This window comes from Manis pentadactyla, chromosome 1 (assembly GCF_030020395.1).
Source record: "Manis pentadactyla isolate mManPen7 chromosome 1, mManPen7.hap1, whole genome shotgun sequence".
In the NCBI taxonomy this organism is placed as follows: domain Eukaryota; kingdom Metazoa; phylum Chordata; class Mammalia; order Pholidota; family Manidae; genus Manis; species Manis pentadactyla.
The window spans coordinates 25,620,299-25,636,465 of NC_080019.1; the positions used below are offsets into that span (position 1 = coordinate 25,620,299).

The 16,167-nt window shown below is 35.5% G+C and overlaps 1 protein-coding gene across 1 annotated transcript in view; it reads right to left on the reverse strand.

Moving 5' to 3' along the window:
• The window catches only part of DCHS2 (dachsous cadherin-related 2), a 224,685-nt gene that overhangs the window by 24,092 nt on the left and 184,426 nt on the right, over positions 1-16,167 (reverse strand). The window contains exon 14 of the mRNA XM_057496860.1: positions 9,022-9,135. Coding sequence (XP_057352843.1) covers positions 9,022-9,135 — 114 coding nt within the window. The remainder of the gene's footprint in view (positions 1-9,021; positions 9,136-16,167) is intronic.

A 16,167-nucleotide genomic window follows, 5' to 3' on the forward strand; every position in this document is an offset into this window, starting at 1 on the left:
AAGTCCCAAATCACCTTTGATTCACACGTTCACCTCTCCCTCAAAGCTTCCCCTTGGCTGGCATCCCTTTCCTACCGACTGGGGTCACCACGAAAAAAGATGACAACATGCAGATGTTTGCAAGGCTCAAAAATTTAGGAGGGAAAGAAACCACAAAATTATCTGAAATCTGGGAGCTATCACTTCAGCTGTTCTTGCCTCTCCATAGTCTGTCCATCACCATGTCTGGAAAGTCTACCTTGCAAATATCTCTTGAATCCACCTCTCTCCGTCTTTACTGCTGTCGCCCCTGCATTCCCCACCTTGTCCCCTGCATTACCCCATCTGATTGGTCCCAAGGGACCCCTTAACTGGCCTCCCCACTGATCCAGTTAACATTCTGAATTAAACAAACAAAAAAACATGGTCAGTGTCCTTTATAAAACGTTTCAATGGCTCCCACTACTGTCATGATAAAGTTCAGCACTTCAACCTCCCAAGGACCACTTGCTCAGGCCCCTCCCACCTCAGAATTTTCATCCATGTCATTTTCCACTTTTCTTTCTCTACTCTGGTCAAACACTCATGAGTGTTCTGGTCCTCAAATGTCCCTTCCCTAGTTGTCGTGCATGCTGGGCCATCTGCCTGGAAAAGTCCCTACTTCTGTGTTTCCTCAGGATTCTTTCCAGACCACTCACCCCAGCGCCATGGCTGGCAGCCCCCAGCAGACTCCCACACAGCGCCTGCATGCGCTCCAGCCCTACTGCAGCCTAGATCCCCTCTTGTTTTACAGGTTCTTGGTTTGTGAGGACAGTTATCTATTTCTTACACCATTGTTTTTCCAGTATATAGCTTGGGGTCTGGCATGCAGAAGGCATCCAATCATATTTCTCATGCCCTCAAATAGAAAGTATATCCAGGTAAGGGAAATTAACTCTTGGGGGCTATGCCTTGTAAAAGTTTCTCCCTCAAATTAAGAAAATTCCTCCCCTGATATAATTTCCTTCTCTAGTTTCTACTGCTTTTTTTCTTCCCTTTACAATAAAATTTCTTACTGAATTGATTATTATTATTATTAAACTCTTACTGTCAGAAATTACTTTGACTAGAGATTCATTTAATGAGCACTGTTGGGGTTTGAGAAACCTGAAATCAAACCCAAATCCTAGCCCTGGCTACTTAATTTAGGTAAATTACCTGGCTCCCCCACTACTAAAGTTTGTGACCTGGAGTAAGTTATTCAGGTTCTATAGAGCTGATTCTTTTCCTCTGTTACATGAGGATGTTAATCATGACTTCATAGGGTTGCTGGGAGAAATAATATAGTGAGTATCTGGAATATTTCTTTGCAGTGACATGCAGATTCCAGTGTTCTACCCATGCTTGTTATCCATTCCAACATCAGATACAGGTTTAAGAGAACATTTACTAGCCATGGACTGTTAAAAGTTTGATCTTCTGGTGAAAGAACTTGTACTGCTTTTAGAAATATGGTCTGGAAGCCACAATTTTTACTGCTCAATCTGAACCAGTTTCTCTAAATAAACAACCTAGTCCAAGAACACATCAGGCTATCATGTACTTACCTGGATGCTGCTGGGAACCATATCCTATTCTAATTTTCTAACTCTGACATTGAGTGTTTTGAGGGGATTTTATAGTTTCAATTCTGTTATTAAGAAAAATTAAATGTTTATCATTTATATGGAGAACTTGCTGTCCTACCAAATTTAAAATTTCATAAACTCATTTCATTTATTGTCCTTAGATTTAGAAATCAAATCAGAAAACCAAATGACTTTTAGAAACTACAGTTGGATGTTGCCAATACCCCTAAAAGGAAATTCAGAGTAGATCCAACAATTGGCAACTGGAGAATCATTAAGATGCATTTTGATGAGCTGGAAATGAAAGAAGCTGGTCTTTAGAAACCTCTGTGAAACAAGGGCTGAGCCTGCACCCCCAAATGGAGGAGGACCCCCAGTCTGAGGTGGGTCCAAAGCTCTCCTGTCTTCATTAAACAGAGTATGCAGCCTGCTATCATGTTCTGTTACTCTTAGTAAAGGAAAAATAAAATAGAAATCGACACTAAACTGCCAATGTCACTTAGTAGAAAGTGTGCCAATTAGAGTGCAGATCAAAGCGGATTTTTTAATGAAAGGCTTGTGTTTAGGCTTTGGTAATGGGAATTGTGCACTTGGAATGGATCTGCAGTGCTAATGCTTTCCTTGCTTGGTTTTTATTTGTGGCACAATAATTGGCATATGCTGTAAAAGCTGTGCAAGTAGAAAAGACAAGAAATAGTCTGCACAATGATTCAAGGCCAGCACACCTACTAGATGCACATTTTGCCTGGAAGACATATGCATGTTTTTCTCAGAGATACCAAGAATTTACTACCACCAGTGAGATGAAAGTACTGCTGGGTTTTATCTAATAGTGTGGACAAGAGTCCATGGTTTCCTTAGAATAAGAGCCTTACAAATACCAACTTCATGCTCAGGCTTATTTGTTAGTGTGCCAGTTATATAACAACTTGAGAGTGAAACTGTAGTAGTATTTTCCTTCTGATATATGTACATACTGAGCTTTTGTCCAAGTTGTAGAATACACGTAAAAATGTGATCATGATTCTTCAAATACTAACTGTTTGATAGCATAGTTCGGTTATTTCAGCCGGTTACAAACTGTACACATGCATATGTATATACCCAAGGCAGACTGTGATAAATATTTATGTTACCCCAAAGCTTTTAAACGTTCTACTGCTGAAACTACATACTTAAAACATGGAAAGTTTGATCACTTTTTGTTTTATATCAATCTACCAAATAGTGAAATGAGCACTACCATCTGTTATTTACATACACAGCATTGTCAAACTCCAAGATTCCTGCTGGTTTAGACAGTGAGTAGAGATATCTTTAAGCTAAAGTGACAAGAAGTTTGGATATAGAAGTAAACCTTTGGTTTGTGACTATGAAACAGAGGGACAAGCTCTGGCACAAATGGAGAGAAAACAGGTCTCATCAGAGACTCATGTAGTCACAACTTATTAAACCAATAGCTAATAAAATGGTTTTCTTACATTTTTACCCTTAGGAAAAGTGACTACAACCCTAGAGAGTAACTTTCTTGATTTATCATATGTACCAGTTTTCAATTTTACCTGGTAGACACAAGTTTAATGATTATGTGACAAAGGTGACATAAACAATGAATTTCCTATCATCATTAAATATTTTTAAAAAGGTTTCTTGACAGCAGTGTGGTAAACTATATACTGAAACAATCCTCATGATAAAAACAGCTAAACTCTTCGCTAAAATATATGTGTACATGTGTACTGAAATGCATTATTGAGTCGCTATAATAGTGAGGAATCCTCAGAGGACAAAAAATAATTGAAAACAGTAATCCAGAGAGGTAAGCAAGCACTAAAAGTTTGTTTTTGTTCCAAGGGTTTCTAACACAACCTTCTTCCTCGAGATTTGTCTCTGACAGCTGTACAGACTGTAGAAAATAAAAGAACCCTGAACCCCCAAAAGGTGAAGAGTCTAATAGGAAAACTAGAATAAAGTTGTAAACTCAAAGGCTACATATGCTCCACATAAATGATCAGTATTCAAAAACATATTAAAAATAGATACACAGGAACTTGCTTTTCTTGACCTTGGTGCTGATTGAAAGGGAGAAAAAGTCCTTGCTTAGAATTCATTAGCTTAGGCCTGAATTTACGATATCCATACTGTCATAGCTGTATTAAAAAAAAAATCTCAATAGTTAAATTTAGCTAGTCTTTGCTTGATGACGTGTCTAGGTGATTTGCAGAAGGGAAAGCAATCCTCTCTCAAGGGCACAAATCCAACCCAGGTTTCAAGTAATCCTCAGAGAAAAAGCTTCAAAGACAATGAGCAGCTTATTGTTAAGAAGCACAAAAAGTCACAGAGAAACATGGTACCATGAATGAGAACTAGAAAATCCATTGATAGAATAATCTTCAAAGACTTAACATGCTGAAATGACTAGACACAGTATATGTAATATATTTGTTTAAGTATATAAAAAGGAAGCTTGGAAACATGAGCAAGAAGTAAGAGATTGCTTTTCAAAAATACAAAAAGAATTGAAAGAACATCCAAGAGAACTTCTGGAAATGAAAAATACAGTGCTCTAGACTGAAAAGAAAAGGAAAAGAGATGTAGGATGGAGTGAGATGGCCCAATATTTGTCTAACTAGAATTTCAGAAAAAGACACAAATAAATCGTATTTAGATCAACTGCTGACTTCTTAACACAAAAATTGAAAACCGTAAGACAGTAGGATAGTATCTTAAATCTGATGAAAGAAAATAACTGTGAATCTAGAATTCTAAGCCCAGCAAAAATATCTTTTAAAGACAAGAATTAAATAAAGACATTTTTAGAGAACCAAAATCTGAGGAGGAAGTTTACAACAGACCCTCACTAATGACTACTGCAGACAGAAAGAAAATGACACTAAAGAGAAGTCTGAGATATAAGGAAGAACAATTAGCAAAGAAAATAGAAAAGAAACAGATCAATTAAAAATATTAATAATGCCTAATTTTGAGAGAATGAAAACCAGGTCAACAAAAGCTTATGAATTGAAAAGAGAAATATTTGGAAATAAGGATTCTAAGTCTCTTGTATTATTCAAGAGCAAGATGTTGATCGATACTAGATTTTAATTAAAATAGCTAAGCTAACCACTGATAGACGAGAAGTAGCTATATAAATTTCAACAAACACAGGGTAAAATGGTCATTTTAAGAAAATGATTGTGTATGTTGAATGTACAGAAAGATATCACAGTCAAGAAGAGGTTATAAATTGGCTAGATAAAAAGTCAAAATGTGAAAGCCAATTTCAAGTATATATATACCAGCAGTGTCAAAAAAATAATCTTTTCATATACTTCAGCAAAAAAAAAAAGTATAAGGTATTTAGGCTAACTCTAACAAGATATATATAAGCCTGCTTTAGAAAAAAATTAAAACTTAAAAAAATATATTAAAGAAAAAAATTAGTGTACTTTTCTATATGATCCCTGAATTAGAAGACAATACTGTAAAGATTGTTTTATGTCAATCTACCAAATAATGAAATGAATACTACCATCCATTACTTACATACACAACTTTGTCAAACTCCGAGATTCCTGCTGGTTTAGACAGTGAGTAGAGATGTCTTTAAGTTAAAGTGACTGATATTTAGAATTAATAAAATTCCAATAAAAATTGTAACAATCTATATGTCCATCAATGGATGAAGGGATAAAGAAAATGTGCTGTATACACAATGGCATTTTAGCCTTAACAAAGAAAAAAATTCTGCCATAGGTGAAATAAGCCAGTCATAGAAAGATAAATGTTGCATGATTCCACTTTGAGGCATCTAACATGTCAAACTCATAGAAGCAGGTAGAACGGTGGCAGCCAGAGGTTGGGGGAGGGGTAAATGGGAAGCTGCCGTTCAATGGTTTGAGGCTCAGTCATGCAAGATGCGTAAGTTCTAGAGATCTGCGTTACAAAACTGTGCCTATAGTTTGACAGCACTGTCTTGTGCATGTAAAAATGTGTTTACATAGTAGATCACAAGTTAAATTATGCTTTTTATCAAAATCAAAAAAAGAAAAGTAAATCAAAAAAAGGAAAGTTTTAGTAGATGATTATTATCTAAAATGCACACCTATACCTGTCTTTGTGACATCTGAAAGAAGGACATTTTGGTCTGATGCTTAAGTTACTTAGATTCTAGACTGTAGTATTATTATTATTATTATTTTACATTTTCTTGTTAATTTGAGTGAAGTTTCATCTGAAATCAAAAGTGCATGCCATGGTTATGTGGGTCACACGCATGAAAGTGTGGACAGCTGCACATCACCCAAAGATTTATGAATAAATCTCCCTTCCTTTGGAAAATAATCCCAATAAACTTTGTGTGTGTGTGTGTGTGTGTGTGTGTGTGTGTGTGTGTGTGTGTGTGTGTAAAACCTGACAAGTGGATCCAGTGATTTATATTAGAGCAAAGCGACAATGAGAGCCAATCTACTCACGAGGAAGAACATGAGAGTGGCATAAATATGGAGGGGGGGCTACTTCCCTGATATGGAGACTTATAATAAAACCAACATAATTAAGAGGTGTGATATTGGTGCATGGACAAAGAGGCCAATGGAAATGAGTTGAGAGTCCTGCACAGAGTTCTGGGAACATGATATATGGCAGTAGTGGTACTGTAGATCACAGGGAAGCTTATTGCCACTAGATAACAGACAGTCCTTCCTGGGGGAAAAAACGGAAAGGGAAAGGAAGTTATTCCTAGCTCATATTCCTAGAACATAAAAATCAATTCTAGATGTACTAAAGATATGAACATGAAATGCAGGAAAACTATAAGTTTTAAAAGACAATGTAAGTTACCTTTACAATCTCAGGGTAGGGAAGAATTTCTTAGCTTATGAAAAATGCAAATCATAAAGACTGATTGATTCTGACTCATTAACATCAAACTGTGCCATTAAGAGAGCAAAAGACAAGTCATAAACTAAAAAATATTTGTCAGAAAAGACAAATTATAAATACTGGCAAAAATATTAAAAATCATTACATTTCAGAAATAAAAACACAAACAGTCCAGTAGAAAAACAAGCGAAAGATACTAAAATGCATTTTCCATAGGAGAAAACAGGGCTGGTCAAAAAACTATGAAAAAAATGCTCATTCATAACAGGGGAAATGCAAATTACAATCACAGTGAGATAACATATCACATCCAACAGAATGGCAACAGAAAGTAGGGCAGCGTGAACAACAGGGACGCTCTCATGCAATGTGGTAGAATGTAAAGGGGGACAACCCACTCCACAAAGTAGTCTGGTGCTCTTGGTATTAATAAACACAGGCATCCTCTGATGTATGCCCAGCCTAGACTCGAGGGCCTAGCAAATGCCTTCTACGTGCATCTGAAGACACATAAGAGATTGTTCCTAACAGCCCTTGTCATTATATCCCCACATTGGAAAACGTCACTGTCCATCCACCATAGAGTGGACAACTCTAAATGGACACAATAAATAAGTTGTGAATATAGACTTATAACAGAATACCATAAAGAAATGAAATGTAAGAATCCCAGCTATACATGTTAATGGCTAAACATGTTAACGTCTTGAATAAAACAATGATTTCAATTGAATACATAGGGTATGAATCCATTTATAAAAAAATAAAAAATAAGCAAAATTAAATCCTTTTATGGTATAGGAATGCATTTACTGTAAGTCTCAAGGGAATAATTATCCCTGAGATCCGGACCTCAGTCAGCCTGGAGCGGTGGAGAGGAAGGATGTGATCAGAGACAGGCACAAAGGAAGCAAGGATGATAACGGCCACGTTCTATATTATGACCTTGCGGCAGGGACATCTCACCCTTTGCTTTTCCTCTTTAACGTGTGCATATGGTTTACGCACTATAAATCACAGAAAAAATGTTGAGCAAAAGAAGTCAAGTCATAGAAGAGTATATTACTCAGCATGATTCTATCACAATGTTTTAATCAAGGTAAAACTAAATAACACAGTGTTGAGGGATTCAAATGTAGTGAGAAAATTATAACGATAAAAAGGCAGTGATCGATACCAGATTCAGATTATTGTTGTCCAATTACTTCTGGAGTGGAAGAGGAGAGACGTGACAGGGCAGGGACGAGGGGGCTTCCTGAGGGTCTGGAGTCGTCTCATCTCTGGAGATGGGTGGCAAGTACATGGGTTCTTATTTTACTATCATCCATCAAACAGTTTGATATGTCCTAATATATCATCTTTTTGTTTCACAATAAAAGTTTGAAATAAATTTCAACATAAATAAACAACTACTTAATTAAAAAATAAAAACTTGTCTACGGGTGACCTCTTTGGACTAACTCCAGGTATATTTTATCTGCATTTTAATGAAAGACTCTAGGCAAAAGAAGGGCAAGCCTGGGCCACTGAGGAGTGAGGTGGCAGAAGGATCTGAATAGCCTGGAAAATGTGCAAACCCTGCCACTCTCCTTTTTCCTAAAATTCTAATCTCAGCTCCTTTCCCAGAACCCTTGAGCCCCTGGACTGCTAGAAACTTACGGTTTGGTGCTGTTCACAAATGGCCCTGTTGCCCACAGGCTTTTCTAACCAAACCATGGGGTGAAGAGATGAAGACTTGTAGCAGGCTAGGTTAGATGGACTGCTTGACCAAAGGCTGTGTGGACCAAAAGGCTGTAGCACTGCTCTGGAAGGGAAGGCATTCACTTACGAAATTAAGCCTCTCAATTCTTCCCATGTACATGTAGGAAAAATTAAATAAGGCAGTTGTATGGTAATATAGAAATTATTAAAAACATTCTTTTCGAGGTTTGACAATGAAAGAGTAGATATATATCTACTACGTAGTTGTTAGTCAAAAAAGTATGTTTCAAATAATCAATTGGTATTAATTTAAAACACAATAATGGTCTTATTAAAGCTAAATTTAATACATGCTGTATTTGGAAGTAATTTCTTTACCACCACGTGGAAACCTTTCCAACTGTCTTTTTTTGTTGTTGCACTGTTGACATCCAGTGGCGAATTTGAAAAATCTCTTGATGAAAATTCCCTAAGGCTAGACATGTGTGCTTATTTTCTGTTCAAATTCAATACTGATGATCTCCCTACTCTGTCTCCATTTCTCCCAAATAGACAATAAATTATAAGTGGAAACCAATTTATCTTCAAAAATTCAAATGCTAGGATAGGTACTGTGTAATTTGGAAATGTAAAGAACAGACTTCTTAGTGAGTACATGTAAATAAATAAGTAGTTTTTGATTTCCCACAATTTCTCATCAGCGACCATAAAAACTCTTGTTTACCTTTGCAATTACTTACCTCTAACAATTCCTGCCTTTCAAATAGTAGATTTCTTTTGCAGAACTATTCTTGTGAGTCACATTATACAGAGCCGGAGGTAAAGCTGCCATAGGGTAGAGAAGGATTACCTGAGTTGGAGGACAGGGAAAAAACTCCATCTTCATTTCCATTAAAAATTGAATACTTAATGCTGTCTTGAATTGAATCAGGAGCAAAAGCTTTTACAGTCACAATAGAAGTACCTGTAAAAATTAGGCAAATAATAATAATAATAATAATAAAACTTCAGGAAAAAGAAAATTCGAGGAAAAACAAGAGCAAACATTGGGTATTTATTATTTGCCTTCTGTATTTTCATTTGTTCATTGTGGTTACGGGTGTATACAATTGTCAAAACTCATAGAACTGAATACTTAAAGTGTGTGTATATCATTGTATATAAGTTGTACCTTAAAGTTGGTTAAATAAAAAGTACTTTAAAAAACAGGACAAGCAGAAGAGAGACAAGTGGACAACCAGGACAGGAAGCAAAGCAGAGGTGAGAGGAAAAGAATATAATACATCACAAGCAAAGGCGTGTCTTCATTAAGTGTCTTCAATAAGCTAGGTGCTAGAGATAGAGTGACAAGATAGAAAGATCTTAGTTGTAATGATGGTTATTAACTGAATGGAGGAAACAGACAGTAAACCATTAAACAAATACATAATCAAGGTAATTTCAGATAGGACAAGTTTCCTGGAAAGAAAGAAACAAGGTTAAGTGATAGAAAATACTTCTTCTGTAGGGGAAGGCAGACACACCTTTGGAGAGCCTTTGGAGAGGAATGACATTCCAGGTGAACCTCAAAGCATGAGAAGCCATAGAAAGAACTGGGGGAAAAGAGTTCTAGGAGAAGGAATAGCAAACACAAAGGCCCTGGGCTGGGGAAGGGGTTGGTTTGGTCAAGCACAGTGAGTAGGGGAAAAGGTGGAAAATAGTATCTAGATGGACAGGGATCAGATTTCATTTGAAGTGCAATGGAAAAACTTGGAAGCATTCTAAGAAACAGAGTAAAATAATAATTTTTACTTTTAAAAGATATCAACCTGACTGCTGTGTGGAGAACAAAGAGGGGTAAGAATGATGCAGTGAGGCCAGTGAAGATAATACTGCCAAGGTCCGAGCAGGAGACATTCACCTAGAATTGCAGGAGGGGAGACGGAAAGGAGAAGGCAGATTAAAGACATATTTTGACACACTGTCCTGAACATTGGATGGGATGTGGGAAAGGAGGTTAAGAGGAGTGTAAGTGCAAGAAATCTTCCACTTCCAGTCAGTTTCCAGAACAGCTGTAGGTAAAAACAACCCAGCTAGAGATTAACTCAGGACCTAACTGCATGATACTAATTCATTCAAGAATTAAGGTAGGTTGGACAGGAGCAGTCAAGAGATAACTTCAGGAAAAAAACAGAAATTGAGTTAGGTGTAGGAAACAGAGAGGAAAGAAGGAAGTCACTTCAGGTTATAGGGGACAGACTGATCAACAGCATGAAAGAAGCATAAGCAAGGACTGAGAGAGGCAACAATACAACGATTGGTGTGATTAGAATGGGGATTTCACTGAAAATGTTCTCAATAATCCACCGGGCCCCAAGTTAGCACTTTGTCCCCTTTGTTTGTAATGTATTATATCCTTTTCTTCTCACCTCTGCTTTTTTTTCTGTCCTGGTTGTCCACTTGTTCCCTCTTATGACTGCTTGTCCCATTTTTTAAAGTACTTTTCATTTAACCAACTTTAAGGTACAACTTATATACAATGATATACACATATTTTAAGTATTCAGTTCTCTGAGTTTTGACAAGTGTATACACCTGTAACCACCATCGCATCTCAATCAAGATGTAGGATATTTTTATCACCCTAAAAAGTTCCCTCAGGCCCTTTTACAGTCAGTTTTCTCTTATTTCAGGACTCAGGCAGTCACTGATCTACTTTCTATAACTTTAGATTAGTTCTGCCTCAAAAGCTTCATAGATATGCAAATCATACAGTATCTGGCTTCTTTTGCTCAGCATAATTTTTTGAAAATCAAACATGCTATTCTGCATATCAAGAGTTCATTCTGTTTTCATTGCAGAGCAGTGTTCTATTTACTGGGCATACCACAGCTTATTTATCTATTCACCTATTGTGGATATTAGGATTGTTTTTAATTTGGGGCTGTAATGAATAAAGCTGCTATGCGTATCCATGTAAAAGTGTTTTCATTCCACATGGGTAAACATAGTAAGTGTATATTTAAATTTATAAGAAACTGCCAAAGTACTTTCTAAAGCAGTTATACCATTTTACATTCCTGCTGGCAAGACATGAGAATTCCAGTTGCTTTACTTCCATTGCTATTGTCATTCTTTATAATTTCAGTCATCCTGGTGGGTATGTAGTAGTATCTTACTGTGATTTTAATTTTAATTTCCCTGATGTCTAATGCTGTCAAATATGTTTTTATGTGTTTCTTGGCCACTCCCCTTGCCCCCTTTAATCCATCTTTGTTATTTGGTTTCTTGTTTTCGATTTACTCACCACTCTGAGAAACTTTTTCATAGTTCTTTACTGGCCCTAACCTTCTTGTCTTAGGCCTTAAGCTTATGGCTTCTGCTCTAGACTCCCACTCAGGCAGTGATCCCTGGCTCTCCTCTTACTTTCTTCCTGCTCTGTAGGATACCACCTATTGCCAATGAATGGTGTGCATGTTGCAATGAGTGGGAGAGGTGGGAAAGAAGTGGACTGTGTAGGAGGCTCTAGCAACTAAGTATGAAACAATGGGGGCCCTGATATGAGATGGTTCTAGCAAGGCACAAGAGGAAAAGTGGAGGGGCTGACATAATGTCAGAGGTGAGCACAGTGCAAGGCTCATTAACTCTGATGCCTTGGGGTAAAAGCAAGAAGCATGGACAGATGAAGGAACCAGATGGGTGGAGGTGACCAGAGATAGCCTGATGCACCTAAAGCACTGAGTTTCAACTCATCACTGCCAGCAGGGAAGGCAAGCTTAAGGATGCTTGAGACACTGGTCTTTTCAAGAGAAGCTCAAAAATTCATATTTATTTTTATGTGAAATCTCCCAATTCCTAAATGTCAGAAAATAATTAAACTTAGGGAAAAAAAACAAGCCACCACATGGGTTGAACAAAACATAGCTGTGGCTGACTACAATTCTGAGTCTGTCCATTTACCATCTCTGATAGAGAAGAGGAATCTCTCCTTTTTGTTACCAGCCCTTCTAGCACTCAGGCTGTGGTACTTATTTATCACCCATGGACTTGTACTGAACAACTTGAAGACTGATCTTATCTCTTTGCTAAGTTGGAGTAAATTCCATGAGAACAGAGGTTTTCTATATATATTTGTATTATATATAGTTCTATAACTATACATTACTTTTTGCCTCAAGTTGCATATGCTTGGAAATCATCCAGTAGCTGTCTTCTTTTGCTTAGCATACTATTTTCAGAATTAAACATGATGTTCTGTGCATCAAAAGTTTGTTCCTTTGTACAAACTACATACTTAATAAGGATGGGAAGAAGAGGGATAAAACAGGACACAGGAAGTAAGTGGGAAAGGTGGTCACTGAAGTGTTCTAGCCTGAAAGATTGGAAAAATATAATTTCTAAAGCTTTTCTGCTTATAGGACCCTTCTAAACCAACACTAATTATTTTTAAAAAATCTCTCGATGCTTTAATACCACATCTGATAGTGAGATTTACAGTCATTTAAAAAATAGGTTCTCTGCTGGGCCTCATCATTGAAACTTACTGTGCAGGTTCCAGGGAACCAGCTTGAAACCCATCCTGCTAGAGGTTATACTAAAAACAATCTTTAGACTAAGCCATATTGATGTATCTCTTTTTTCTGTATACTTAAAAGGGTTTCACTAAAAAGTAGAGAAGAAAGAAAAGTCCCTAAACAGACAATATTTTCTTCAGGGGCTTTTTAAAAACTTAACACTCAAAGAAAAAGGCAATGATCACTAAAGATATAAAGGAAACAAGTATGTGATATTGTCTGCAAAACTGAAAATCCAATGAAAATTCAGTGAAATATATATATATAATTATATTTCATATATATTATATTGAATTATATACATATATATTTCATATATATATATAACAGAATTCTTTATAGAAAAAGAACAGGAAAACTGAAACTGGATATAGTACTCTCTTTAAAAACATTATTTTAACATAAACTGTGACAAAGTTTAGAAATCATTTATCAGGGTTTCCACATGGTTGTTCTGTTAAAGCCAGTTATGAAGTCATTCAGTGACAAGGGAAAAGGATCTTAATTAATCATGGTGCAATCAAGTTACTACACATGTTGAGAGCTCTTTCAAATTGCATTATAATCTGATGTGTATTTTATTATATTTCAGGAGACATGTTGTTAGTATAAAAATGTCTTACATTTTTGGTAGGCATATGCCTTTACAGTAGTGCAGTATATTTTATCTTTAGTGCTCAGTAACAATTCTGTGCTTCCTGATACAATTTATTTCTTAAACACAGGAAATTTTATTTCAACTGGCTTGTCACATATTCTTAAGAATGTCAGTAAGAAGAGAAACAGCTATGCAGGCAAGATGTACAATCTTGCTGACGGCCTTTTCTTCATAGGTTAGGATGCTTATTATATGCCCAATTACAAAAGAAAACATGAAGATTGCTTGCACATAAAAGAACAAAGATGAGTACAAAATTCTAAGGAAGAATCACATATGACCTCAATAGGAACAATCCCACTTTTATTGCAAATAAAATGTTCATATCAAATGAAATCATAGCACACAAAGAATTTAATTCAATGAAAATACTTCAAACTAGATGTTAAAGTAAAAAAGCTGCAAATATTTATGCATATTCTTCCTCCCACTAAGTTTAAATTTGAGACTTCCCCCCAAAGGAGGAAATTAAGGGTCTTAAATCTTTCTAAGTCTTGGCTTTTTAAATAAAAGTCTGTCTCTGGGCATCTACATAAAACTTTATATTACTGCTCATATCACATCAAGGTAGAAATGGTAAAACATGAAAATCAACACTGTATCTTCAGTTCCTGTGAGGTAAGTAAAATATAAACAAAAATTTATCTTTTATATTTTTTAGGCGTTTATGAATTTTCTTTTAAATCTAACATTGTATCAAAAAAGTATAATATATTTAATGTTCATTTTTTTCTTTTTTTATAAAAATACTGTTAAAAAATTAACACTAAGAATACTAGCCCTTCAAAGATGGAAAAATAAAGACCTTTCCAGATAAGCAAAAACTGAGAGTTCATCACTAGACCTGCCTCACAAGAAATGCTAACAGGTGTCCTTCTAGATGAAAGGAAAGGACACTAGTAGCAACATGAAAGCACATGAAAACAAAATTCTCTGGTAAAGGTAGACATATAGGCAAATACCAAATCCTGTAACACTATAATGGTGGAGCATAAATCACTTTTATTTATGGAATAAAATTTGAAAGATTAAAAGCATAGGAAGTAACTATAAAACTATGTTAGTGGATATAAAATAAAAAAGAAGTTATTTTGTGAAATTGATAAAGTGGGAGGGAAAAGTAAAGGGGCAGAGGTTTTTGTATACAACTGAAGCTATACCGTTATCAGTTTAATATAGATTGTTAACTGTTTTTTATAAGATCTTCTATAAAATGTTTTATGTGATTTCTATAAAATGTTTTATGCAATCCCCATGATTACCAGAATGAGAATACCTATTGAAGAAACACAAAGGAAATAAGAAGGGACACCAAGCACGTCACCTCAAAAAAAATCAATGAAATGCAAAAGCAAAAAAAGGAGGAAATATGACAAAAGAATACTATAAAACATACAGAAAGAAATTTTAAAATGGCAATATTAGGTCCTTAACTATCAGTATGTAAATGTAAATGGATGAAACTCCACAATAACAACAACAGCAAAAGCCATAGGGTGCTGTCTATAAGAGATTCACTTTAGATAGGAGGACACTTGTAGGATGAAAGTGAAAGGATGGGAAAAGATATTTCATGCAAATGGCATCCCAAAGACAATGGGGTAGCTATACTTACACCATACAAAGTAGAGTTTAAGTAAAAAATTGTCACAAGAGACAAAGAGGGACAGTATATAAAAAAAAGGTCTATTTACCAGGAAGACATAACAATTATATATTCACCAAGCAGCAAAGCACCCAAATATATAAAACAAACATTGACAGAATTGAAGGAAGAAATAAATAGTAACCCAATGATAAGAGATGTCAATACCACACATTCAACAATGAATATATCAACCAGACAGAAGATCAATAAGGAAACAGAGGACTTAAGCATATTACAGACTAGTTAGACCTAACAGACACATAGATCACTCCACCCAAGAACAGCAGAATATGCATTCTCAAGTATATTACACATTCCCAAGTGTATCCTCAAGTGCACATGGGACAGTCTCTAGGGTAGACAGATCACATGTTAGGGAACAGAAATAGCTGTAACAAATTTAAGGAGATCAGTATCATAACAAACTATCTTTTCTGACTACAATGGAATGAGACTAGAAATCAGTAACAAAAGAAGATTGAAAAATTTACAAATACATGGAAACTAAATAATGAATTCTTGAATAGCTGGTAGGTCATGGTAGAACTCTAAATATATTGAGACAAATGAAACAAATCACAACATATCAAAACATGGGATACAGCAAAAGCAATACTAAGAGGGAATTTTGTAGCAGTAAATATCTGTATTAAGAAAAGAATAAAGATCACAAATCAACAACCTAACTTTATACCTCAAGGATAAAGTTAAACTAGAAAGGAACTAGAAAAAGTGGAACAAACTGAAAACAAGGTTAGTAGAATGAAGGAAATAATAAAATTAGGGCAGAAATAAATTAAATAGAGAGTACAAAACTAAGAGGAAAATTAAATGAAACAGTTTTTAAAAAAATCAATAAATTGATAAATTCATAGCTAGACAAAAAAGTGAGAAGACTAAAATAAAGAAAATCAGAAATGAAATAGGGGACATTACAACTGATGCCACAGAAATAAAAAGTATCATAAGAGACAATTTTGAACAATCATACATCAGTAAATTAGATAACCCAGGAGAAATGGATAATTTTTCTAGAAACAAACACACTACCAAAACTGAATTATTAGGAAAGAAAAAATCTGTAACTAGTAGGAAGACTGTATCAGTAATTGAAAACCTCCAAATAAATACCAGACA